At 55.5% G+C, this 24,533-nt stretch overlaps 1 protein-coding gene across 1 annotated transcript; it reads left to right on the forward strand.

Annotated features, from left to right (window-relative positions):
• Nucleotides 1-16,295: 16,295 nt before the first annotated feature.
• Nucleotides 16,296-17,506, forward strand: C8H8orf90 (chromosome 8 C8orf90 homolog). The gene has a single exon (XM_045398765.2). It carries the CDS (start codon nt 16,812-16,814, stop codon nt 17,490-17,492), a length of 681 nt encoding a protein of 226 aa, XP_045254700.2. The 5' UTR covers nt 16,296-16,811; the 3' UTR covers nt 17,493-17,506.
• The last annotated feature ends 7,027 nt before the right edge of the window (nt 17,507-24,533 follow it).

Consider the following 24,533-nt stretch of genomic DNA (forward strand, 5'->3'; position numbering starts at 1 on the left):
TCTATAAAAATCCTACAGCTAGTATCATACTTTATGGTGAAAGGCTGAATATTTTTCCACATGACTGGGAATAAGGCAAGAAGTCTGCTCTTACCCCTCTCATTCAACATTAGACTGTGGACTTAATCAATGTAAGAAGTTAAGAAAAAGGAATAAAAGTCATACAGCCTGGAAAAGAAGCAGCAAACTATTTTTATTTGTAGAAGGCATTATTATACAAGTGGAAAATTCCAAATCTACAGAAAAGCCTACTAGAACTAAAAAATAAGTTCAGCAAATTTACAAATTGTAAGGTCAATAAAAAGTATTCATATTTATGCATACTGGCAATGAACAATTGGGAACTGAAATAAAAAAGGTACCATGTACACTAGCACCAAAAATCATGAGTTATTTAGGCATAAATCTAACAACAATTGCAAGGTCTATATACTGTAAACTACAAAATATTGATGAAATAAATCAAGAAGATAAATAGATATACCATGTTCATGGATTGGAAGACTCAATATTGTTGAGATGTTAATTTTTTCTAACTTTATCTAAATATTCAATGCAATTTCAATAAAAACCCCAGGAGGAATTTTTTTTTTGGTAGTTACCAACAAGCTGTTTCTAAAATTCATATGGGAAGGTAAAGAAACTAGGATAGTCAAAATGATTTTGAAGAAGAACCAAATTGGAGGACCATTACCAATGTCAAAACTTATTGTAAAGCTATAGTAATCAAGGCAATGTAATATTGATAGAAGCACATAAATATAAATATGTGTAACAGAACATGGATTCCAGAAAAAGGCCCACACATATAAGGTCAATTGATTCTTTTTGTTTTGTTTTGTTTAGAGATAGGGTCTCACTCTGTTGCTCAGGCTGGAGTATAGTGGTGTGGTCATAGCTCACTGCAGTCTTGAACTCCTGGGCTCAAGCAATTCTCCTGCCTCAGCCTCCTGAGTAGTTGGGACTATAGATGCACGCCACTGTGCCTGGCTTCAGCTGATTTTTGATAAGGGTGCAAGAGCAACTCTATTAAAAAAGCATTCAACAGATGGTGCTGAAATAATTGGATAGACACATGCAAAAAATAACCCCAATCCATTCCTCAAATCATATGTAAAAATTTACTGAAAAATATCAAAAAGACCCAAAAGTAAGACCTAAACTTCTAAAACTTTCAGAAGAAAATATAGGAGGAAATCTTTATGATCTTGGGTTAGACAAAGATTTCTTAGATGTGACACCAAAAGCACTATATAAAAGAAGAAATGATAAATTTGATTTCATAAAAATTAAAAACTTCTGCTTTTTGAAAGATATGTGAAACTTGTCGGAATCAAAATGGAGTCACTGTGTTAAAACTCTGATAAATGGGGCTGGAGGAAGCCATAAAGGAATGGTTCTCATGCACAAATGCCTGACAGCAAGAACTATCACAAAAGACTCTGCAAAACCCACAACCTTGCACAAAGGCCAATTGCAACCTTACACACACACACAAATACTTCTGTGAGGTTGTCTACCCAGAAAACTGTCTTTCCAACCTAGGACTCACCCCACCCTTGTTATTGACCCTTGTAGCCAAGAATTATTATTTCAGAACAACTTACATAATCAATCATTTTAATTTTGCCTTTAAAAATTTACCCTTGCCCCAGCCTTGAATAGGCATGTGGTTTACTATGGCACACGTATTACTATTGCAATGCCTATTCCTGAATAAATATCATTTTCTTTTAGAGATCTCCTCTGTCTTTGTTTTATTTTTGTTTTCTAGAGAGAAAGCTGCCTAGGCTGGAGTGTAGTGGCACAATCATAGCTCGTTCATTGTAGCCTCGAACTCCTAGGCTCAAGAGATGATGCTGCCTCAGCCTCCCAAGTAGCTAGGACTACAGTTGCAAGCCACCTTGTCTGCCTATTTTTTAAAATTTTTTTACTATAGAGGCAGGATCTCTGTATATTGCTCAGGCTGGTCTTGAACTCCTGGGCTGAAATGATCCTCCTGCTTCCGCCTGCCAAAGTGATGGGATTACAGGCATGAGCCACTGCACCTGGTCCCCCTCTCTTTTATTTAGATTAAGGGATATGCATTAAGAAATGAGCAGCTGTAGACTTGGAGGCAGTATTTGCAAATCACATATCTGATAAGGGACTATCTCCAGAATATGGAAGGAACTCTCAAAACAAAACAAAGCAAAGCAGCCTAAGAAAACACAGGCAGGAGACTGGGACAAGACATCAGAGGAGGCAGACGGATGGCAAAGAAGCACCTGAAAAGCACTCAACATTCCTCACGAGGGAAACCAACTAACACCACAGTGAACTATCACCACACATCTACTAAAACGGCTAAAATCAGAGACACTGGAAATACCAAGTGCTGGTGAGGTTGCAGAATAGCTCTGGGCTTCCATGCATTGCTGGTGGGAATGCACAGTGCTATAGCCCTCTTGGAAGGTAGCCTGGTATTTGCTAATAAAGTTAATGTACACTTACCAAACAGCTCAGCTACCCACTCCTAGGCATTCACTCAAGCGAAATGACTACTGACTAAAATATATACACAAACATTTATACTGGCTTTATTTATGATATGTCCACATGGAAATAATCCAAATGTCCTTCACCCTGGGAATGCATAAACAAACCATGTCACATTCACAGTAAAGTTACTCAGCAACAAGAGAGGTGAACCACTGATGAACACGAAAGCATGGATGCTCCAGGAGGGAAACCAGACTCCACAAGCTAAATGTGGTGTCATTTCACTTTTATGACATTCTGAAAACTACAGACAGAGAGCAGGTCAGTGGTTCCCAGGGACTGGGAGTTGGAGAGAGTTCACCTCCGAGGGACAGGAGGGAGTGTCTGGGAGGCGGAGCTGTCTGGGAGTCATGCACCCACTGCCATATTTTGTTTGTGATGGTGGGTCCATGACTATATACATTTATCAAAATTTGAGAGCTATAAGCTAAAAATAGTGAATTTTATCATCTGTAAACATACTGTAATTGAAAAGAAAAAAGACACATAAGAACAAAAGTGGTCTCTCTGCCCTTATTTCCTTCTGCTCTCCCTTGCTGATTCCACCGCGGTGGTGGGGCGCTCCCACCACCGGGTGCACGTTTACCTCTGGACCTTTGCGTGGCCACTCCTTCCGTCTGGGGAACACCCTTCCTCCAGATGGCTGCCTGGCTCAGTCCCTCACCTGATTTTAGTCTTTGCTCAATTGTCACCTTCTTGAGGAACTGATTTAAAATCCTAACCCCACACTTCCTCCTCCCCATCCTCTCTTTTTTCCATGTCACTTTTCGCCCTGTAACATCGTATCGTTTACTTTCCTGCTTCTGGTCTCACTGGCAGTCTCCCTACCTGGAAGGTAAGGCATGAGGACAGGGTCTTTATCTCTTTTGTTCACAAAGTATCCCTGACACCTAGAACACCTGGTCCACGCAGCAGGTGCCTAGCAAATACTGGCGGAATGAATGGGGTGCTTCATAGCAGGGAATGTATCCAGAGCCACCACCGGCCCAGTCCTGACCTTGGACATGGCACTGTGACAGCCCTCCCACCTCTCCAGGATCCAGTCTGTCCCCTGCAATCATCACACCAGATCCAGCTTCCCAAATGCCTTCCGGTGGACCCTGTGAGGCTCTGCTTCCCTGGCCCCTCTGCCCAGAGCATGTCTCCTTCTCCTCCTTTCTTTCTGTCCCCTTGCCAGGGCTGTAGGAAGACACCCACCAGTCTTCTCCATCCCATAGCTGTATCATAAGGTTGGGGTTGCCTGAGAAGCTGCATTTCTGCACATCTGAGCTTTGCAGTAGGAAGAGCTCCAGAGCCTGCATCCTGGAGATCACATGTTCTGACATCTCTTGGCATCTCAGGGCCAGGGCAGCTCTGGGGAGGCCCTCAAACCCTGCTGTCTTGACCTTGAGAGGTCAACACACAGTTTACCCCTTCTGGAACCCACCTCCTTCCTGTGGCCTCTCCAAAAACTAGCCAGTTCCCTCATCCTGGAAAGGGTGACCTTCCAGACAAACCTGGCTGGGGCCGACTCTGGGAGTGGCTGTGAGGATCCTGTTGGAGCTAGAGCCCGGCTTCCCCCAGGCACAGCAGCGGTCACAGCATGGGCCGCAGGCACCAGCGAGGCCCGTACCTTGCCCCTCCAAACCCACATCGCAGCCCCTGTGGCTTCCAGAGTTAAATGTATTTTTAAAGATAGAAAAACGATGTGAACACACTATTAGCAAACATCTGCAGAGGAGCACTCTCGGCTTAGCAACAGAAGCTATGGCAGAGAAGGGAGGCCTGATAACATTCAAACCGGGACTGCGAGGGCTGGAAATGCCTGAGTTCACAGGCAGGTACCGAGACACTCCCAGAACATTCACCAGCGTGGACTGCAACTGGGAAGCCTACTCTGACCCCATGGCTTCGCTGTGGGCCCCAGCCCGGGTGGATGAGTGTCTGCACAGCAGAACCTGCTTTGGGTCCCCATAGAGGGGGCAGGTGGGGCTCTGGGCTGGGGGCCAGACAGCTCTGACTTGCCTGTCAGACACAGGAAGGTAGAGATGCCCTTTGTGTCTGTCCAGGTCCCTGGGACACTGGGGCGCCCTGGGGACCCTGGAAGGCTGTGGAGGAACCTTCCTTTATTCATGTCCCTTAAATCTCTGCAGAAACACTGGCTGTGGTATCATCTCCATTGTGCCGAATAGAAACCAAGGCTCAGAGAAACAGGTGGACGGTCTGTCCATCCAGTCACTGACCCGTTCATACAGCCTGCGGGCACTGCTGGCGACACAGGCCACGGTCCCTCTGGCCCTCACAGGTGCAGGCTATGTGGGCAAGTCCCTCACTCCAGTTTAAGGTTCCGCCGTCCTGGCCGCCTCTCCTCCAACCTGATCCCCCTCCAACCCCCGCAGGCTGCTCCTGGGGGCAGGACCCTCCTTCCTCAGCACAGGGGCCCCTGGATGGCCTGCAGGGAGACTCCCCTGACAGATAAGGCTGAGTACTGGTAGGTGGTCAGGGGGTCCCTGCTGGGGCTGAGCTGACCTGGAGTTTTGGGACACGGCTGACGACATTCTACCCGTCGGGGTGTGGCTATGTGGCCTTTCAGAACACTGCCCGTCCATGGTTGGGGTGCAGTGCAGACCCACAGGAACCCACCACTAGCTCTGGCCTCACGCCTGTGGGCTGGCCCTGTCTCTGGCACTGACCCTCCCCCGCCCTGGCAGGCCTGACCTCACCCCTGAGGTCACAATGGTTCCAGTGTCCACAGCATCCTTTCTAGGGTCTGTGTTGTGGGGACAGCAGGCGTGCGTGTGTGCCTGTGTTTGTGCGTGCGTGCTCAGACGTGTGTCCTCAAGGGGTCCCGGCCCTGCCCCTTCCTTCTCTGGGCCTCAGTTGTCTCCTGGGAGACTCGTGGATGATCTGGCCTGGGTTATTTGTTTGCTAAGTCCAGGTCCCTGTGCGGGTGACAGGTCCCGGGGCTGGAGCTGTGACTTCCCCTCTGGGCCTGAGTCTGAACACCTGCAAGGTGCTGGGCTCCCCTCTGGGTGCTGGTGCTTGACTCCTCAGGGATCCTCTCCAGTGGAAGGAACCAGGAGCGGGGACAGCCTGGGAGCTCAGCCTGTGGGGCTGGGCAGGCTGTCCGGAATCAAATCCAGCCCCCTCTCTGCTGACCGCGTGCCCGGGAACCTCGCCGTGCCTCACGGTGCACTCCTCCCCATCTGTAATGCTGGAGCAGGACCGAGGGTCAGCGTGGCCGCTTTCTCCTCTCGCGGCCTGGGCCTCTCCCTGCTCACCGCCCCGGGATTGGGGCGGAGCTCAGAGAGGGCCAGGAGCCAGTGACTGGTCGCACAGCAATCAGTGGTGGAAATGAGTATCAAACTCAGGTCCCCACATCCAAGTCTAGCGTGAGGACGAGTCCCATGGACCAGTGGCACCCGCCGCCTCCCCGCCGCCGGCTCCGCGACCCGGCCTCCCGCGCGGCCGGCAGATGGCGCTGCGGGCCCAGGCAGGACTCGCGCGGCGGGAGGGCACGGCCTGGACTGGGGGCCTGTGAGAGGCACACGTGCCACCCAGCCCACGCGCCCTCCCCGCCGCACCTCCCTCCAGCCAGAGACCCGCAGAAAGGGCGTCATGAGTAGGGGTGCCTGGCATCCCACCGTCTTAGACCTGGGGCTGCAGGCACTACCCCCTGGGAGCAGTGACTGCCCGAGGGTGCCACGTGGCTCCCACCACCAAGCCTTTGCATAGGGCGTTCCCCCTCCTGCTATTCGCCTGCAATGAGGAAGGGCCGGACTCAGTGAGGAAGGGGCAGCTCCCTGGCCTCTCAGGCTCCTTCTCTCTGTCCCTGCCCAACTCCCTGGGGTTCCTAGGCTGCAGCCAGGTTTGAGGCTTTGTGCAGTGCTTTCCTCCTGGAATGCGCCCTACCCCACACTTTCCTAAGGAAAGAGCATTTTTGCCCTTTCGTATCTGTCCTTGGAGACTCCCACCCAGGTCACCTCCTTGGGGAAGCCATCCCTGATTTCTCTGGGCTCCCATAGCATTTATTCTCGATACGGTTTGTTCAATCGTGCTGGGCCTGACTAGGTGGGGGGATGGTGGGGGCTGTGCTGTGACTGGAGGTGACAGGAGGGGCCAGGTGGACACCCATGCTCCTCGTTCAGCTGGGTCCCACTACCGGTTCCCCTGGCTGCTGCCCCAAGTCCTGACTCCCTGAAGTTCCCTTCCCAGGAGACAGTGGCCCTGTTTGACCAGTGGACACCCCCACAGAAGACGTAAACGTAAGGCCTGAAGCTGTAAAACTCCTAGAGGAAAACAGGGGAAATGCTGTTTGACATGGGTCTTGGCAATGATTTTTTGGATATGAAGCCAAAGCACAGGCGAAAAAGCAAAAATAGACAAGTGGGACGACACCAAACTCAAAAGCTTCTGCACAGCGAAGGAAACAACAAAATGAAAAGGCAGCCTGTGGAATGGGAGGAAATATTTGCAAACCCTCTCTCTGATAAGGGGTTAACATCCAAGATCTATAAGGAACTGCTGTCACTCAAGAGCAGCAAACCCAATCAGCCAATGAAAAAGTGGGTAATGAATCGACATTTATCCAAAGACGACAAATAATCAACTGGTATATAAAAAGGTGCCCATCACTAATCACCAGGACATGCAAATCAAAGCCACAGTGAGATCGCCTTGCACCTGTTAGTATGGCTGGCATCAAAAAGACAAGATGGCAAGGGTTGGCCGGGGTATGGAGAAAGGGAACCCTTGTACCCTGTTGGTGGGAATGTAAAATGGTGCAACCAATATAGGAAACAGCACGGAGGTTCCTCGGAAAACTAAAGATAGACCTGCCATCTGATCCAGCAATCCCTCTACTGGGTTACAGCCAAAGGAAATGGAACCAGGATCTTGAAGATATAGCTGCCCTCCCATGATGGCTGCGGCTTTGTTGAGGATAGCTAAGATATGGAAACGCCTGCAGCGTCTCTGGTCAGATGAATGAAGAAAGAAAATGTGGTATATACACACAATGGAATATTAGCCTTTAAAAAGAAGGAAACCTGCCATGAGACAACGTGAATAAACCTGGAGGATTTCATGCCAAGTGCAATAAAGTCAGACCCAGGAAGGCCAATTCTGCTTGATTCTGCTTCTACATGGAATCTAAGAGTCAAAGTCAGAAGCAGAGAGTAAAATGGTGGTTCCCAGGGAAGGGGGTAGGGGGGAAGGGGAAAGGAGGCGTTGCTGCTGAATGGGGATAAAGTCTCAGTGAAGATACGTTGCGGAAGTCTGCCGTGCCACATTGCACCCATAGTTAACGAAGCTGCACTGCACACTTAAATGTTTGTTAAGTGCATAGATCTCATGTTAAGTGTTCTTACCACAGAAAAACAAAAACATCCACCACTGAGCACTCCCCACCCAGCCTCTAGTGGCAGCGCTGGGATCCCCAAGTGGGGCTGCAGGGCCTCAAGGTTGGCCCTTCCCTAGCAGCTGTGGCCTGGTGGGGCTCTGGGCTCTTGCCGGGGCTCTGCGCTCCCGGCTGAGGGAGTGTCTGTCCTCTCTGAGCCTTGCTGCTCTCAGGAGCACAGCAGGGATGGACTGAGGCCCCCCTTGGGGGGCAGAGACAGTGCTCACCTCCCAGCCCTGGGCGGGTCCCCGTCCTGCAGATGGGGGATTCCCTATGCCAAGATTACCCAGGGAGGGTCCCACTGGCAGGGTGGGGCAGCCCCGGTCAGCAGCAGGCCCGGGTCCCCAAGCTGGGACACTGCCCAGGGGCTCCTCCTCGCCTTCCAGGGCTCCCCTCCTCCTCCACACCCGCTCCTACACTTTCACAGAAAAAAGAGTGGAGAAAAGGCAAAAGAAAGAGGTTTTCTCCTCCGCTTTCTGAAAATGAGATTTTAAAAATAACTCCTGGCGGGGGGAGCACTGGGAGGGGCCTTTCTGGGGAGGCCAGCCAAGCCTGCTCTCCCTCCTCCGTAGGCAGCCACCACCTGGGGCCTGGGGCCTGGGGCCTGCATGCCTCCACCAATAGGCTTCCTCTGCCGGACACCCTTCTCTGTCCCTCAGGAAGGCGGGGCTTTCCTGATCTGCTGAAGGAGAAAGCAAAGGCCAGTGTGTAGTGGGGGAGCTGCTGGGGGGAGGGGGTAATGCTGATGGCAGAGGAAGGAATGTCAGGCCATGGCCCCAGGCAGGAGAAAGGGCCTGGCTCCTACACGTCCCCCACATTTCCCCTGTCTCGCCGGTGCCCTCGGCCTCCTCTCGGCTCACTGCTCACCAGCCACAGGCCTCCTGGGCTGATGTTTCATGGTCCTTAGGGGCTGGGGCTTTTCCTGCCACAGGGCCTTTGCACACACTGCTCCTAAGGCCTGCCTAGCCCCTGCTTCAGCGTCATTCCCTGAGAGGCCATCTCAGGTCACAGAATGGACACAGAGTGTCCCCCGCCCACCTCGATACTGTCAGAGCTCCCTGCAAATTTCCCTTTCCTAACGGCATTTCCGTCTGGGTTTCTTTCTGTCGCCCTCCCAGTTTACAGTCAACAGGCTCCGGAGGGTGGGCTGAGCGCAGATACTCTTGCCCCCTCACCCCGCACTTGGGCTCTCGTCATTCCTATTCTTCACCTGCCATCACCTGTGTTTCTCTCTCTGGGGGGATCTCTGGCCACTGCTGAAGCTACCAGGGAATCCAGCTTTCCTGGGAGCAGCCTTGACCTGTGATTTGGGGGCGGGGACAGACAGCTCAGCCCTATCCCTCTGATGGGGTGACCCAGTGGGATCACGCCCCGGTGGCTTCCAGGATGCTGGGTGCTTGACAACGCCACTCCGGCTTCCCACCTTCCAAGTCTCTCTTCCTCCCCCATCCCACGGTGTTTCCTGGGATCACATCCCAAGAACACGCCTGCCCTGAGTTACTGCCTTGGGATCTGCCTGGTAGGCAGAAGAAATGCCCCCAAAGTATCAATGTTCTCATGCCCGGAACCTACTTTTTATGGGAAAAAAGGACATTGTAGCTGTGATGAAATTAAGAATCTTTAGGGACATTATTATCCAGGTGGTCCCCCAGTGCAATCATGTGTGGTCTTACAAGAGGGAGGCAGAGGCAGGTTTGACTACAGACAGAAAGGAGGCTGTGAGGCCCCGGAGGCAAAGGTTGGAGGGAGGCAGCCACCAGCTTCCGGCGGAGGTGAGGAAGGCTCCACCATAGCCTCTGGGGCAAGCGTGGCCCTGCTGGCTCCTTGGTTTTGGCCCAGGGATGTGACTTTAACCCAGGCTGGTGGTAATTAGTTACAGCAGCTCCAGGTAGTGCACACTCTCGGCTGCAGGGGAGCCCACACTGAGACGCATTGGGTCGGCTTCATTCTTGCCGCCAAAGGAAGGTTGTCCCTCCAGATGCTGGGCACATGGCCAGCCAGGAGTGGATGGCACGTCCCAGCCTCTCTTGCAGCCAAGGGGGACCACAAGACAAAATCCTCAGCCCTGGAATTTGAGAAGTGGTGTGGGCAGTGTCTCCTTGTGTTCTCCATAGGAAGCTGTCAGCCCATGACTGCCTTTGCCCCTCCTGGGCTGGGATGCAGTACGTGCCGCTGCACCTCAGTCTTGCAGATGAGGACACCCACCCCCGGGTGAGGGCAGAGCCACAGGCCAAAGAGCCTGGGCCCCTGAGTGTCCCCAAGGAGCAGAGCTGCCCTCGAGGCCTGCGCTGGCTGGACTGTTGCAGGAGGGAGACAAATGTTCTGTCTTGTTTTAGCCACTGTATTTGGGGGTGCTTTGTTACAATAGCTTAGGTGTCTTCCTGACTGACGCAGCTTGGTTTAGAGGCCACTAGCCAGCTGGGGCGAGGTCCCCAGGAGGTGCTTGGTGGCGGTCGGCAGAATGAGCATGTCAGGATGAACTCTTTCTTCCTCTCGCAGTCACACAATGATATTGATCGCTGAGCCGCCATTCAGGACCGTCGCTCAGCCGCAGCCCACCAGGCTGAGCTGAAGTTGACTTGCGCCTGCCTTGAGAATTGGTGTCAGGGGGCATCTGGCTGGAGCACAGGAAGGTGGAAAACACATGTGGGTCATGTGAATACAGGACTACACTCACCATGGCTGACTCTGAGGTCTGAGAGCTGGGTACACTCCTGCCTACAGGTGCCGGGAGGGCTGGGCTTCAGCCTTCCCCTCCTTCTCCACGCCCAGCTCAGAGCCTGGCCCAGCAGGGGCCCAGGAAAGGCTTGGGGGTGGAAGCCGGATAGGGCACTGGGACGCTGCTTCTTGGGACCACAGATGGCGTTCAGGGCCTGGATGGAGGAAGCAGAGGGCGTAGACCTCATGGCTGGAGGGCAGATCCCAGGCACGCTCCACATTCCTGAGCACTCTGCCTGTGGGGGCGATCCCAGCACTGTGACCTCACTGGGGGGGGGTGTCACACAGGACAATAACGGGAAGGAACTGTGCAGGTGCCATGCATGCAGGAATGCAGGGAGCTCGATTTCCCGTTCCACGTCTGTCATTTTATACCAGTGAATGCGAGACACATGTGTGCCTTTCAGAGCAGCACTGTGGCAGGTTCCAGGCCCAGCCCCACCCCGCATAAGATCGGAGGGTCTTCAACTACAAAGGTCCCCTCATGAGGTGGCCATGAAGTCAGGCCTCCAGGGTGAGGAGATGTTCCAAGGGCAGGTTGAATTCCAGCTTTGTTATACTGTATTGTCCCTTCTCAAAGGCCCATTTATTTCTCTGTTCACCTCAGGTCTTCAGCCCCATTTCACAGATGGGCAAGCGAGGCTCAGGGAGGTGAGGAGGTTGCACAGCCCACAGGTTTCGAGCATCCCACTCAGAGCCTCGGCCTCTGCTGGATCTCCTCGGCTGCACCCCAGCCTTGCTGGAGGTGGGGGAGAGCATGGGGCGTGGCTTATCTGGGGAGAAGGGTTCCAGCTCACCTGCTGGGGCTGGGCAGGCCTTTCTTTAAGTCTGGCCCAGAGGAGGTGGCCCAGGCCTGTTCTGAGGGGTTCTCAGGGGGGTGGGAAGACAGAGTGGGTACAGGGTTTTGCCATGACAACCCTGGCCTTCCCTACCTCCCACATGCCCGCCTTCCTAAGTCTGAGGCTGGCACTGACCTAGGAATCTCAGCGGGGGGTGCTGGAGCCCAAGCTGCTCAGAGGGTGTGGCCTCGAATGGCAGGGCCCTGGACATGAGACCATGTGCAGCCTGAGGTCATCACCAGGACACATGGGAGCCCACAGAAGGCAATGGGGGGACCATATCCAAACAGGTAACTTCTGATGGGGGTGCCAGCCATGCCTGGGAGGCTCCAAGGTACAGAGCAGGCCAGGTGGGCTTCCTGGGGGAGGTAGTATGAGCCAGAACCTGAAAGGGTTGCATTGCAGAGGAGAGTGGGAAGGGCACCCTCTCAAGTCAACTGCACAGAGAGGTAGTGGAGAAATACAGAGATCAGGAGAGGAGAGGAGGCCCCTGTTCCCTGGTCAAGCCCCATCCTGCTCTGTGTTGCAGCCCTGCTGTACGAGAGGCTATGGTAACAGAGAGCCTGGTATGAGTGACACTCAAACACCAGGGGCGTTGACTGCTCGATCACATCCCAGTCTGTGGCTGGGGTTCTCCTTGTGAGGAGCCAGGCCCCAGCTCAGGCCCCTGGGAGCACTTATCTTTCTTTCCCTGAGGCCATCTCTGGCTGCCAAGCTGCTCGCAGGCCACACCTGCTGGGGACACAGTAGCCCACTGCTGTTCGTAGGCAGGCGGAGTAGCTCTGAAGCCATCCCCGGTAAAACTGTGCCAGGATGCGTCTTCCCAGGCTTCGTTCCCTTCTCTGTCTCGTGTCCCCACCAACGCTTGATCCCACTTTGAGGGAACCGAAATCCTCATGAGCTCTTTGTGGCTGGGGCGAGGTCTGACCCACTTCACAGGGACTACTGGAATTGCTGAAGATGGGGACTGCTGACTGGGCTCTGAGGACTTTGGGAATGCCTGTGGGAGCCCCGTGGTCTGGAGGGATAGGCCAGCTGAGGCTGGATCAAGGCCTCAGCTGCCCTGAAAGCACTCACAGGCTGCAGCTGTGGACACCAGGCTGACCCGAGGCGAGTCAGGAGGAAGAGTGCTGGTGGGACAGGCTGGTGGTCTCTGGGTGCCAGGTTGTCATGGCCCCTGAGCAGGGCAGGTGAGCAGATGTGACTGGGGATTGATCTCAGAGGGTTGCTGGGTGCAATGGGAAGGGTTAAGGATGGGAGGCTGGCCCAGAGGGTGGCCCTGCAGGGTCCAGGCGAGGGTCAGGGTGCTGGGTGAGGGGCTGCAGTGATGTCCACAGAGAGGTTAGTGCACAAGAGGCCACTGAGCCCACAGGTCCCCACTCAGCCTCCCCCACAGCCCCAGTCCACTCCTGAGTGGAGGCCCTTTAAATGCAAGGTTCTGTCCTCCCCTGGGAGGCCCCGCCCATCTCCTGGGCAGCCAAGTAAACAGAAGCCTGCCCTCTGGGCTGCTGGCATGGCTTCCCCCTGTCCTGGGACCCCCAGCCCGGCAGGTCTGCCCCCTCCTGTAGCCACTCCAGGTGAGACACTTGGTGAGGGAGGGGATTGGAGGGGAAGGGGGACAGGGCACCTGGGGCTCTGAGAATGTGGGAGCAGGAAGCGGCCCTCTCACCATCTTCCAGAAGAAGATGCTCTGCCAAGGTCATGAAGGAGAGTGGCAGTGGGGCTGGGCCAGGGTGGGGGCATCAACACTTCCCCGTGAAGTTCCTTCTCCTCCCTCCCCTCCCCAATGCTCTGATGCTCTGGAGTCCCCAGGGAAGGGGTTGGCTCTCTTCCTGAAGCCTTTGGACCTATGGACCTGGAGGTGTGCAGGGTCCTTCTCACTCTTTAGGGCCCCTTCCCGATCATTCTCCTGCCCTTGCCTCTTCTAAAACCCAGCTCTGGATCTCAGAGGCAGTGGGAGGGACAGCCAGCCATCCATTCACTCACCCATCCATCCACCCATCCATCCACCCATTCACCCACCCACCTATCCATCCATCCACCCAACCACCCACCCATTCATCCATCCATCCATCCATCCATCCATCCATCCATCCATCCATCCATCCATCCATTAATTCACCCACCCACCCACCCATCCATCCACCCACCCACTCACCCATCCATCCACCCATCCATCCACCCACCCACTCACCCATCCATGCACCCATTCACCCACCCACCCACCCATCTACCCACCCTTCCATTCACCCATCCATCCACCCATCCATCCACCCATTCACCCACCCACCCATCCATCCACCCACCCAACCACCCACCCACCCATCCATCCATCCATCCATCCGTCCATCCGTCTGTCCGTCCATCCATCCACCCACCCATCCATCCTTCCACCCAACCACCGACCCATTCACCCACCCACCCATCCACCCACCCGCCCACACATTCATCATACATACCTCCACCCACCCACCCATCTACCCACCCTTCCATTCACCCATCCATCCACCCATCCACCCACCCACCTATCCATCCATCCACCCAACCACCCATCCATCCATCCATCCATCCATCCATCCATCCATCCATCCATCCGTCCATCCGTCTGTCCATCCATCCATCCACCCATCCATCCATCCTTCCACCCAACCACCGACCCATTCACCCACCCACCCATCCACCCACCCGCCCACACATTCATCCATACATATCTCCACCCACCCACCCACCCATCTACCCACCCTTCCATTCACCCATCCATCCACCCACCTATCCATCCATTCACCCAACCATCCATCCACTCAACCATCCATCCATCCATCCATCCATCCATCCATCCATCCATCCATCCATCCTTCCACCCAACCATCCACCCATTCACCCACCCACCCACCCACACATTCATCCATACATACATCCACCCACCCACCCATCTACCCACCCTTCCATTCACCCATCTACCCACCCATTCACCCACCCACCCATCCATGCATCCACCCAGCCACCCACTTATCCACCCATCCACCCACCCATTCACCCATCCACCCATCCTGCACTTGGCCAGGCCTACAGCAGCAAGGAGGCTGGCTCTGCTGCCCTCCCTGGTCTGCCCAGCCTCTCCTCACCTAGCAACTGCCTCGCACCTTCTCTCCCTCTGAGCTGCCATCCTCTCTCTCCTCACACTGTGCTGCTGGCCTTGTGCCCTCCTTCCCTGAGAAGCTGAAGCCATTGGAAGAGGACTTTGTAGGTGCCCACCCACTGTACTTGTGGCACTGGGCACTGTCCATCCTGGCCTGCTCCCATGAATGCCCGTCCCTCCTCCCAGCCAAAGGCAGCATTCAGCATCTCCCATTCCATCCCCCACCTCACGCTGTCACTCCAGCAACTCTTCACCCTCTCTCTCCTGCGTCATGACACCACTCTTTCCCAGGTCATTCCCACTTGCATGAAAGCATGCTGCAATTTATCCTGTCTCTTGACCCCACTTCCCTTCCAGCTCCCGCCCTACTTCTCTGCTCCTCATTCAGAGCCAAACCTTAGGAAGGTCATTTGTCCTGGCTGCCTCCACGTTCTCCTCTCTCATTTGCTCTTGAACCCACTCTCATGGGGTTTTAATTTCCAGTGCTTCACTAAAGCAGCTCTGGCAAGACCTCTGCGCTGGTGAGTCCGAGGTCACTTGTGGGGCCTCATTTGATGTGATGCACTGGCAGCACACGGCTCAGGTCCCTTCTCCCACACTTGGCTTCCAGAGCCCCTACGCTCCCATCACTGCCCGCTCCCTCTTGGTGCCCTCACTGGCTGCTCCTCATCTCCTTGACCTGGTGGTCAGGAGGGAGGACTCTAGGCTCTGTGCTTGGGCTTCTGCTCTTTCTAACCCCACTCAGTGATTCATCTAGTTTTGTGGCTTTAAACATCACCCCCACAGTGTTCATCTCCAGCCTCCACCCCTCTACAAGCAGAGCAGTCCAGGCTCTGTGTGAGCCGGATCCTCTCCAGCCTCAGGGCTCCACTCTCACCACCAGTGTAGCGCTGTCCACGGTGCTGATTTAGGAAAGTACTTCCCATTGATCAAACAGGCTGGTCAATGTCATCTCATCTGCAAGGGCAGCAGAACAGGGTTGGTTGGTTCCATTTTCAGAGGCTCTTGGAAGGTGAAAGATTAGCTCAGGCCCTGACAGGTGGAAGGACCCCCACATCTGTGCTGCTCATGGCTGTAGCTGATGGTTCGAACAGAGCCTGCCTGGCACACAGTAGGTGCTCAGTGAATATTTGTGCAGAGGGAAGAGACTCTTAATCAAAAGGCCCTTGAACCAGGGGCATGGCATAGTGGAAAGTGATTGCCTAGGAAGAGACTCTTAATCAAAAGGCCCTTGAACCAGGGGCATGGCATAGTGGAAAGTGATTGCCTAGCCCAGGGCTTCAGCTTGGCATCTGCGTATGACTTCTCTGGGTCTGTATACTCACCAGTAAAATAGACTGAATATTGTTACCCCTCCCAAGGGTGTTGGGAGAAGGATCTGACAATTCATGGTCATATTCATCCATTCCCACCTCCTGGCCTCCCGGTGTGGCCATCCCCAGGGAGCTGCCTGGTCTCACTCCTGCATCCACCTGGGGCCTGACGACATTCCTCCCTGGACTGTGTGCCCAAGTGAGTTCCCATGGCTGCTTTGCTCACTTCAGTATCCCCACAGCTAAGCACATTTGCTGAATGAAAGAAAGAAAGAAGGAATGTAGGGGTCTCTCCTGAATGGAGGGCCTAGACTTGGGCAGGGTCTGGATCATGGGCCAGCAACCTGGGTGCCTTCTGGGGACCACGGATAGGCTGAAGGGTGGCATGACAGCCAAAACCAAACTCCCCTTCCACCTCCTCTCCCTCCTGGGGTCGCACCTCCCTCTGGATCCCAGGGTCAGCTGTGTCCAGGCAGGGAGCCAGGCTGTCCCCGCAGGCTCCTCCCCATCTCGGTCTACAAGGCCTGGTGATTTGGCCCTGCAGCCTCTCCCAGGTGGTGTTTTCCCATCCGCATGTTCATCTTGTCCTCCTCTGGATCTGACCAGACCTTGAAGCTGGGCCCCCAAAGTCCATTCTCTGCACAACGGCCGGATCAACTTTCAACTGAGAGTCACCGCTTCACCTCCTGCCCCAAGTTGGCCACTGCCTTCAGGGAGAACCTCAACATCCCAAGCTCACTCAGTCCCCACACGGTCACGCTGGCTAAACTCTGCAGCCTCCTCCCCATTGGGAACGCTCTTCCCAAAGGGTACTTAGTGAGCGTCCCCTTCCGTACACCCAGGACCTCCCCCTCTTCATGGTTTGCTGATGCTGTTCCTCAGAAATGCAGGGCCCGGCCTCGCCTCATCACCGGGTGGCCCTGGCCATCACCAGCTCTGCCTTTCGAGCTCATTTGGCGGCTCCTTCCAGGCTGGCCACCTCTCTTCGCGCCCGGCCTCCTCGCCTCTCGCCTGCGCGGGCCGCTCCCGACCCTGCCGGGCGTTCACTGTCCCCTCCGCCCGCAGGTCCCGCGGCGCCCCCGGAGCCCGCCTTCCCGGACATCTACGGCGGGGACGCGCAGCTCTGGGAGGCGCATTTCCGCGGCATCGGGCGCGCCTACCGCGCGCTGGGCAAGCAGGACGACTTCGCCATCCGCGTGCTCACCGAGGACTTCACGCTGCCCTTCCCGTTCGCCTGGCCGCCCGGGCCCGACCCCGCCTGCGGGCCGCTCTTCTACGACCCCCGCGACCGCGCAGACTTCGACTTCCTGCTGCGCGGCCCGGGCGCTTCGCCCCCCGTGCTGCTGCGGCCCCTGCACGCCACCGCCCAGGCAGCGATGCGCAAGCGGCGCCTGGAGCGGCTGGCCCTGAGCTACGCCCGCGCGCGGGGCCCGGGCCCAGCCTCGTCCTGCTGCTGCCCGGCCCCGCCGCCGCCTTCCCGGAGCCCGAGGCCAGCGCTTCCGGCGACCGCACCCTCAGGCTGGCCCAGGCCCCGCCGCTGCCCTGAGAACGAACAGAATAAATAAATAGTTTCCCCAGCTCTCCCGCGCCCGGCTCTTTTGTGCACACACTCCGACAGGCCTGGGCGGCTGGGCCCTGCGGGGAAGAGGGGCGGTGGGGCGGTGGACCAGGAGCCCAACTGGGACACCGGGCCAGGCGGGGCAGCAGCGGTACTGGGAAGCCGCATGGCTCCAAAGGTACAGTGAACACATTCGCAATGGAAACTGTGAGGGAGGCAGGCCCTCTTTAGAGGGAGGAGGACCTGGGTACGCTGGGTGGGGGGCCGGACCTCCACCCTCAGTGCCCACGCCCTGGGACCCTCCCCACAGCTCTACGGTGGGGACTAGCGTCCCCACTCCACAGACCAGCATACCAAGGCCCCATGCCTCCAGGAAACAGCTAGGATTTAGTTCCCCACGTGCAGACACCAAGTCTGGCAGCTTTCCCGTTTCCCATGATAGAGGGGCAGCAGGCTGGGGGTGGGGGGCGGGAGAAGGGCGACGCAGCAGAGCAGAGGAAGAGAAAAGAAAGGAGTGGAGAGCATGCGTGGGGCAGAGGGACGCAAAGGAGGGGGCACCACGAGGCACCTGCTCCTCACTTGCTGCCTCCCCGTTCCTGGTCCCTGGGGAGGGGCTGCCTCCTGCTTCCCCCGTGTGGGGCTGAGAGAGTTTGCTGAGCCCAGCGTGGCCAGCAATGACCTGGCCTCTGCCCTGGGCCACCACCCTCTGCAGGTGACGAACCCCTGCCAGAGGCCTGGCTCTGCTGTGGGCTGGCTGGTGGCAGAGCGGAACAACTGCATGAGCCCGGTGGCCTCCTCCTCCTCCTCCCCACAGAACACCAAGCAGGGAGGCCAAGTGGTCTTTTGGAGAGGTGCCCTAGTCTCGTGCTGGGGAGCTTGGAACCCAGGCTTGCAGGGGAGACCACACCAAGTGCAGGTGGAATCCAGGTTTGTTTGTTTGTTTTTTCTTTTTTTCCCGAACCCAGGAGTTATTTATCACATCCCAGTCATGGGGAGAAAAGGTTTTTCCAAGCCCTGGTTTTGCTGAAGGAGCAGTTGTGGATGGGAACACTCATCTCTGGAGAAGGAGGAAGCCCTGGGCTGGGAAAAGGCGTCCCCAGACTCTCGCTCCTCTGCTGCCACTGGCCCCAGCTGAGATGCCAGCCCCTGCTTCAGGCTCCTCCCCGCCAGGGCCTTGTGTCTTCAATTTTACAGATGCACAGTTACATTGTAACAATAACCATGCATTTGAATTCGGACGGGGCAACAGCCGCAATGACATTATGTACTATATATCCTATATTATATATGAATTGGGGTTCCCAGGAACAGTCCTGGAACATGGATTTTGGTGCAAGTGGTTTGTTGGAGATGTGGTCCTTGCAAACACAGGTACAGAGTGAAGACACACAACAGGCAGGGAAGGAAGCCAGGAAATGTGCGATGGGAGCAAGTTACCCCTGTGGACGCTGGAGGTCAGTCCTATGGGCGACCCCTGGGAGACAGCGTGGCGCGTGGCCCGGAGCCGTCCCACCCAGGGAGAGTGGCGCCAAGCACTAACACCTCCTCGTCATCACTGGCAGTTTGGCTCGCCTGTGGGGTATGCATCCACCTCTCCTGAAAACAACAACTCACAGTGACCACTGAGAAATGTTTATAACAATTTGATAGAATAATTTTATGACTGGAGAATGTAACAAGATAAATGTGGGGTTTATACATTGTGCTTTTTTAAACCACATTTTTCTAGAAATTTATTTTTAAAGTAGTTTACAGCAGTGTGGCCCTGTGACAGATTGGAAACAAAAACCTTGGTCCTTCACCACGGCTAACGTGAGAGGCTTGGTCTAGGGGACCCAGACCCAAGGCAATCAATCAGACAGGAAACAAACACGGTGAAGAAATGCAGAGTGCTGTGAAGGACACGAAGAGATTGACTGTACTTCAAATAGGGTGGTCAGAGAGGCGAGTCACCCTGGAGAAGGCAGCGTTGAAGCTGAGGATGGAAGGATGAGGAGCAGCCAGTTACATGGATATTGCGGAGGACATTCCAGGCCAAGGGGGCCATGTGGGCAAAGGCTGGGGAATGAAACAGAGCTTCAAGGGTCAAAGAACGGGAACCAGGGCTCTTTGAGGCTGGAGCAGATGGAGCAGTATGTTATTTGAAGCTCTGACTGGCTTAAACCACAAAAGGGACTAAGTGGTTCATGTAATTGGAACATTCAGAAATAAGATGAGCTTTAGGGAAGGTTTGATCCAGGGTCTCAATGTTGTTATGGAGGCCTAATCTTCTGTGATGCCACTTCTACCCTCAGACTGGCTTCCCCAGTAGCGGCAACATGGTAGCTGCAACTCCTGCTACCTGTCTGGTCACTGAGAAGGCCAGAGGCCACTGTCTTCCATGAGCTGTCTCATGAGCAGCTGTATGTTCTGCAAAGCCCTGGGAGCCTCCTCACATGACCAGTGGGTCCAGTTGGGTCATATGCCTAATCCTGCACCGTCCCTGTGGCCCAGGGAGTACCATGCATTGATTGGCTTGGGCTTGTGTTGCCTGAATCTGTGGCAAGGAGGTAGGGTGACGCTGGCTGGATTATGATAACAAGGTCCAGAACACTGTGTGGCCCACAGTGGGGGAGCTGACCACCATGTCCAGCACCACCAAGTGGTATGAACCCTGGGATTTGCTCCAGGGGTGACTTCTGCTAAATCTCATGCCTTCCTTCCAGTTAGACCTGCTGCTCCCACAGAAAAGCACGGTCAGAAACGACCCCAGGCTGAAGTCTCTGTCTTGTGTAAAGCAGAGTCGACAATCTGTTTTCTCAGCATCTGTTCTGTGCCTGATGCTGAGGCTGGGCATTCATGGAGGGAAGCTGCTTCCTGCCACCAGGAGCTGGCAGACGGAGGGCTGGGAGGATATCAAGACAATAGGCTGCCCGCATTGCCCCCTGGACGACTGCCTGGGCAATGTCTCCTGGGACTCAGCTTCCTTGCTCCCCTCCATCACATAGAGAGCCAGGTAGCCCTCATATTGCCCTTTTTGCTATGGCTGCTGGGATGCTCAAAGCACATTTGTACTCCATTGTTCTGACTTTGCCAGGCTTGCCATCAGCTTGCCCCTCCTCTCCAGCTGCCTGGATTTCCAGTCTTATAATGCCTGGATTATAATTGTAAGAATGATGCTTCAATTATTTTTGGAAATTCGAGGGAAATACCTTTTTTGTAAAGTCACGGATTCCAGTTCTGGTTAGCAGCACTTCACCCCTGAGCTTCCTCCCACTGACCTGCCGGGAGACTCTGCCATCTTTTCTAAACAAAGCCCGGTGGCCTATGTGGAAATACCGTGGCTATTTCCTCAGGAGCCAGCCACTGTGTCGTTGGGCCCTGGTGCCACTGGGGTGGGCAGGGGCTACAGCACAGGCTCTGGGAGATGACAGAACTTGGCTTGCGTGCTGGGTCCTCCAACCACTGACTGGGCAGCCCTCAGCTGCCGCTGCTGATTTTCGTGCCTTAGTCCTCAGCTGTGAGGGGGAACACAGCAACAGGACCTCCTGGGGAGCTGCTGGGGGGATCATGAGAGAGACTGTCGGTCACGCCCCCGGTTTCAGCCTGGCAGTGAGAGCCCAACAGAGAGAGGGCAGCTGTTTCCCCATGACGGGCCACACTCCCTGCCCATATGCAGGCTGGCACAGACACCTTCCCCAGGGCTAAGGGGGGCCATCGGCTTTTCCCCAGCACCAGCTGGGGAAAAGAGGGTTCTGGAATCAGAAGCACACATGTTCCCCCATTTTGCAACTGTGTGGCCTTGGACAAGCCTCTTGACCTCTCTGAGGTACCATGTCCTCACCTGTAAAACGGGAAGCAGAAGCATGTCTGGTGTACGGCCTCGATGAGCTGGTGCGACCAGCCGGGGACCTGCCCATTCGGTGTTCTGTAAATGTGGCTATTACTTGTTTCCTTGTCTGGCCACCCCTCCTCTGTCCAGAGAACAGAGCTGCCTTGCAGGGTGCCTCTTATCCTCCCTGGACCCAGGGCTGTCTGCCTTCTCTTCGGCTCAGCCCAGGACATACCAGCCTTGACAGGGAGTTGGAGTTGCCAAGGGCACAGCCGGGGCATGCTGTTTGACCTGTTTCATTCCCTGTAGGGTGCTGCTCCGAGAACCATGATTGGCACGCAGGAGGTGCTCAGTTAGTATTCTCTGAATAGGCCACTGTGATCTGGGAGATAAGCTTGCTGAACAGAGAGGCTGGGGCCTCCTGGGGCGCTGCTCATTCTGGGTGCAGGCAGAGCCCCAGAGGGAGGGCAGGAGTCGGGGGCATTGGCTGGAATCGGAAGGCCAGGTTCTTTCCACCTCCCCAGCTGCCCCTGGAGACTTCATGCCCTTCGATATTCAAAGGAGATGGGTTTCCCCCTTTGATTCTGGGACCACTGGGGACAGGGGTCAGGTACCCCCTTCTCCTTGCTCCTGCTCCAGTTTCCTGGGAACGGACTCTGAGGAGCAGCGAGGATGTTTAATTAATTGCAATTACCATCTTCAAAGGAAGCCCAGAGTTGAAAGTTGTTCCTAATTACTGTGTTATGATGTCGCCCAGCTACTCAAATTGATTGTGTGAGAATTTCCGATGGAGGATTAATTGAGTTACTGCGAGGATCCACTCTGTGTCCCTCCCCTTTAGATGCTCGGCCTCGGCAAAGGCGTGTGGGGCTGGAATGACAACGAGGGCTGGGAGCCGGGCAGCAGCTGCCTGGATGAAGACCTCAACGCCAAGGTTGGAGCCGCGGGCTTGGCGTGATGGCCCGAGTTCATCGCGCGCTTTCTGTGCTGGCCTCTGGCACTTTGCAGGGGACGCCGCTCCTCCTGGCCCCTGCAGTGCGTGAGGTCGGCAGGTGACCAGTGCTGGCCGATGAGTCGTGGGCAAAATGACATCTGTCACTTCTGGACCGCAGCATTTATGGCCAGTGTGAGACCCTCGGAGCTCTCTGTCTGCCACCACCCATGTGCTGGAGACAGTGGCTCCTTCACCACCCGTGCGCTGGGCTGGCCCAAGGCGGGGGACCTGAGGTGTGAGTGAGAGGCAAAGCATCATGGCACCAGCCCCTGAAAGTTTGGGAAGGCTTTCTCACGGTGTCATCGAGCCTCTCCGGACCAGCGCAGGATCCAGCAGGCAGGCCCGGCTGTGTAACGTGCAGGCCCCGTGTGAAGTGAAATGCAAAGCCATTGTGGGAAAATTACTAAGATTTGGCACGGCAGCGGCAGCACGTTAGAGCCAGCTGAGTCCTTCTGAGCATGGGCCCTCTGTGACCATTCAGGTTGCCTCCTGTGCCGTCAGCTCTGCTGCAGACCCAGGTGTCTTTTGTGGTCTGCAGGCATGGATGTGTGGCTTTGGCTGAGTGGCTTTCTTCCTCTGTGCCTCAGTTTCCTCATCTGTGAAATGGGAGGCAGTGAGGCCCGAATGGGATGGAGCAGGGATGTGACTGTGCATCAGGGGCCACAGGGAGGATGAGTTGAGGTTTCCTCCTGTCCCTCTGCCCACTTTCTTCCTGTCCCTCTGCCTGCAGGCGGAAGCTTCCTCCCTCAGCAGGTGGTCATCTGTTACATTTCAGACACGGGCCTCTGGCCCGGGACCCAGGGGAGCCCCTGCCTTCCCAAAGATGGAGCCCAGGGTATGAGGGAGAGTGTGCCATCTTGGTGAGAAAAGTGCCTGCGAGGGCATCAGGCAGGCCTGAGGGTGGGGGAGAGGGGCATCCTTCCCACTGGACAGCACGGAGGCCTCCCTGAGAAGGGGCGCTGAGCAGAGGCCCCAGGGAAAGGAGGGGGCTCTGTGGAGGCAGACGGTTGCGGGCGGGGAGCCTGGTCGGAGGAAACAGAAGCACAGGCATCTAGAGGCCAGAGGGAAGCAAGAGACTGCAGCCCACGAGGGCAGAATTGGAGGACACGGCGGCTCCCGGGGCCCAGGCCTGATGGAGGGAACTGGGACTTGTCACTTGGGTGGGTCTGGAGCCAAGAAATGCCATGATCTCATTCATGCATTAGAACAAGCATTCCCAAGGGGGTGGTCTCAGCCCCAAGGGGAGCGTTTGGTTCTTGGGGCGTGAAGAAATCTCACTGTTTATGTAGAAAGCCGGGATACTTACACGACATCTAAACAGAAGCATATTCGTCTGTGGTTTTAAAATTCCACGGTGGAGGGGTGGGGGCGGCAAATTAAAAAAAAATAAAGCAGCTTATAAAGGTTCCTTAGGTTAGAGGGCAGTGATAAGGAAAGGACATGCTGATCTGGAAGGATCGTTTCACTGCCATGGGCTGGAAATAGGTTTGGGGTTGGAGGCGGGAGGTGTTCAGGGCTGTTGTGAGGAGCCCTGCCAGCTCTCTTGTTGGGTGGGTCTGGCAGTGTCAGAGATGGTGGAGAAGTGGGTGGATTCCGGGTCCTCAGGAAGGTGGACCCAGTGGGGACTCCTGAAGGGTAGACACAAACTCAGAGAAAGAGAGGGTCAGGATGGCAAGGCTGGGGCCGGGGTGGTGGGAAGGGTGGGGTTTCTGTGCACTGAGATGGGGCTGCTGGGGGCTGTCTGGGGAGTCTGAGGTGTCCTGGGGCAGGCGGTGGGCTCAATACGTGAACGCTGCAGGCAAGCAGCACTCCGGGACATGGGCCGGGGGAGGAGTGCGGACCTGCCTGCCGATGGCCGAGACACTTGAAGAGCCCCTGGAGAGGTGCACTTGGAGCCCCCTGATTGTGGCAGGCCCTCGGGCTTCTCATCTGCAAAATGGGGCAGCTGACTCTCGCCCCTGGGTAGGTTCCTGTCCCTGGGGTGGGGCTGGAGTTGCTGAGGCCCATTTCAGGCCCGAAGGCCAGGCTGCTCCTGGGAGGTGATAAGTAGCCCTTTCATTACTGAACACTACCTAGCCCTGAAATGCAATCAAGAAGCGGGGTACCCTGCCTTCTCTCCCGGCCTAGGAGGAATATCAGGGACAGACAGAGGCCCGGGCAGGGAGGCTTCCAGCAGTCCCTGCCCTGTGCCACTGAGAACTGTGGCATATGGAGGCTTACAGGGTATTCTGACATTCAGGCAC

This window comes from Macaca fascicularis, chromosome 8 (assembly GCF_037993035.2).
Source record: "Macaca fascicularis isolate 582-1 chromosome 8, T2T-MFA8v1.1".
In the NCBI taxonomy this organism is placed as follows: domain Eukaryota; kingdom Metazoa; phylum Chordata; class Mammalia; order Primates; family Cercopithecidae; genus Macaca; species Macaca fascicularis.

Excerpts from the sequence above, each read along its gene's own strand:
- C8H8orf90 (XM_045398765.2), top strand. The coding sequence starts at position 16,812 with ATGCAGGGCCCGGCCTCGCCTCATCACCGGGTGGCCCTGGCCATCACC.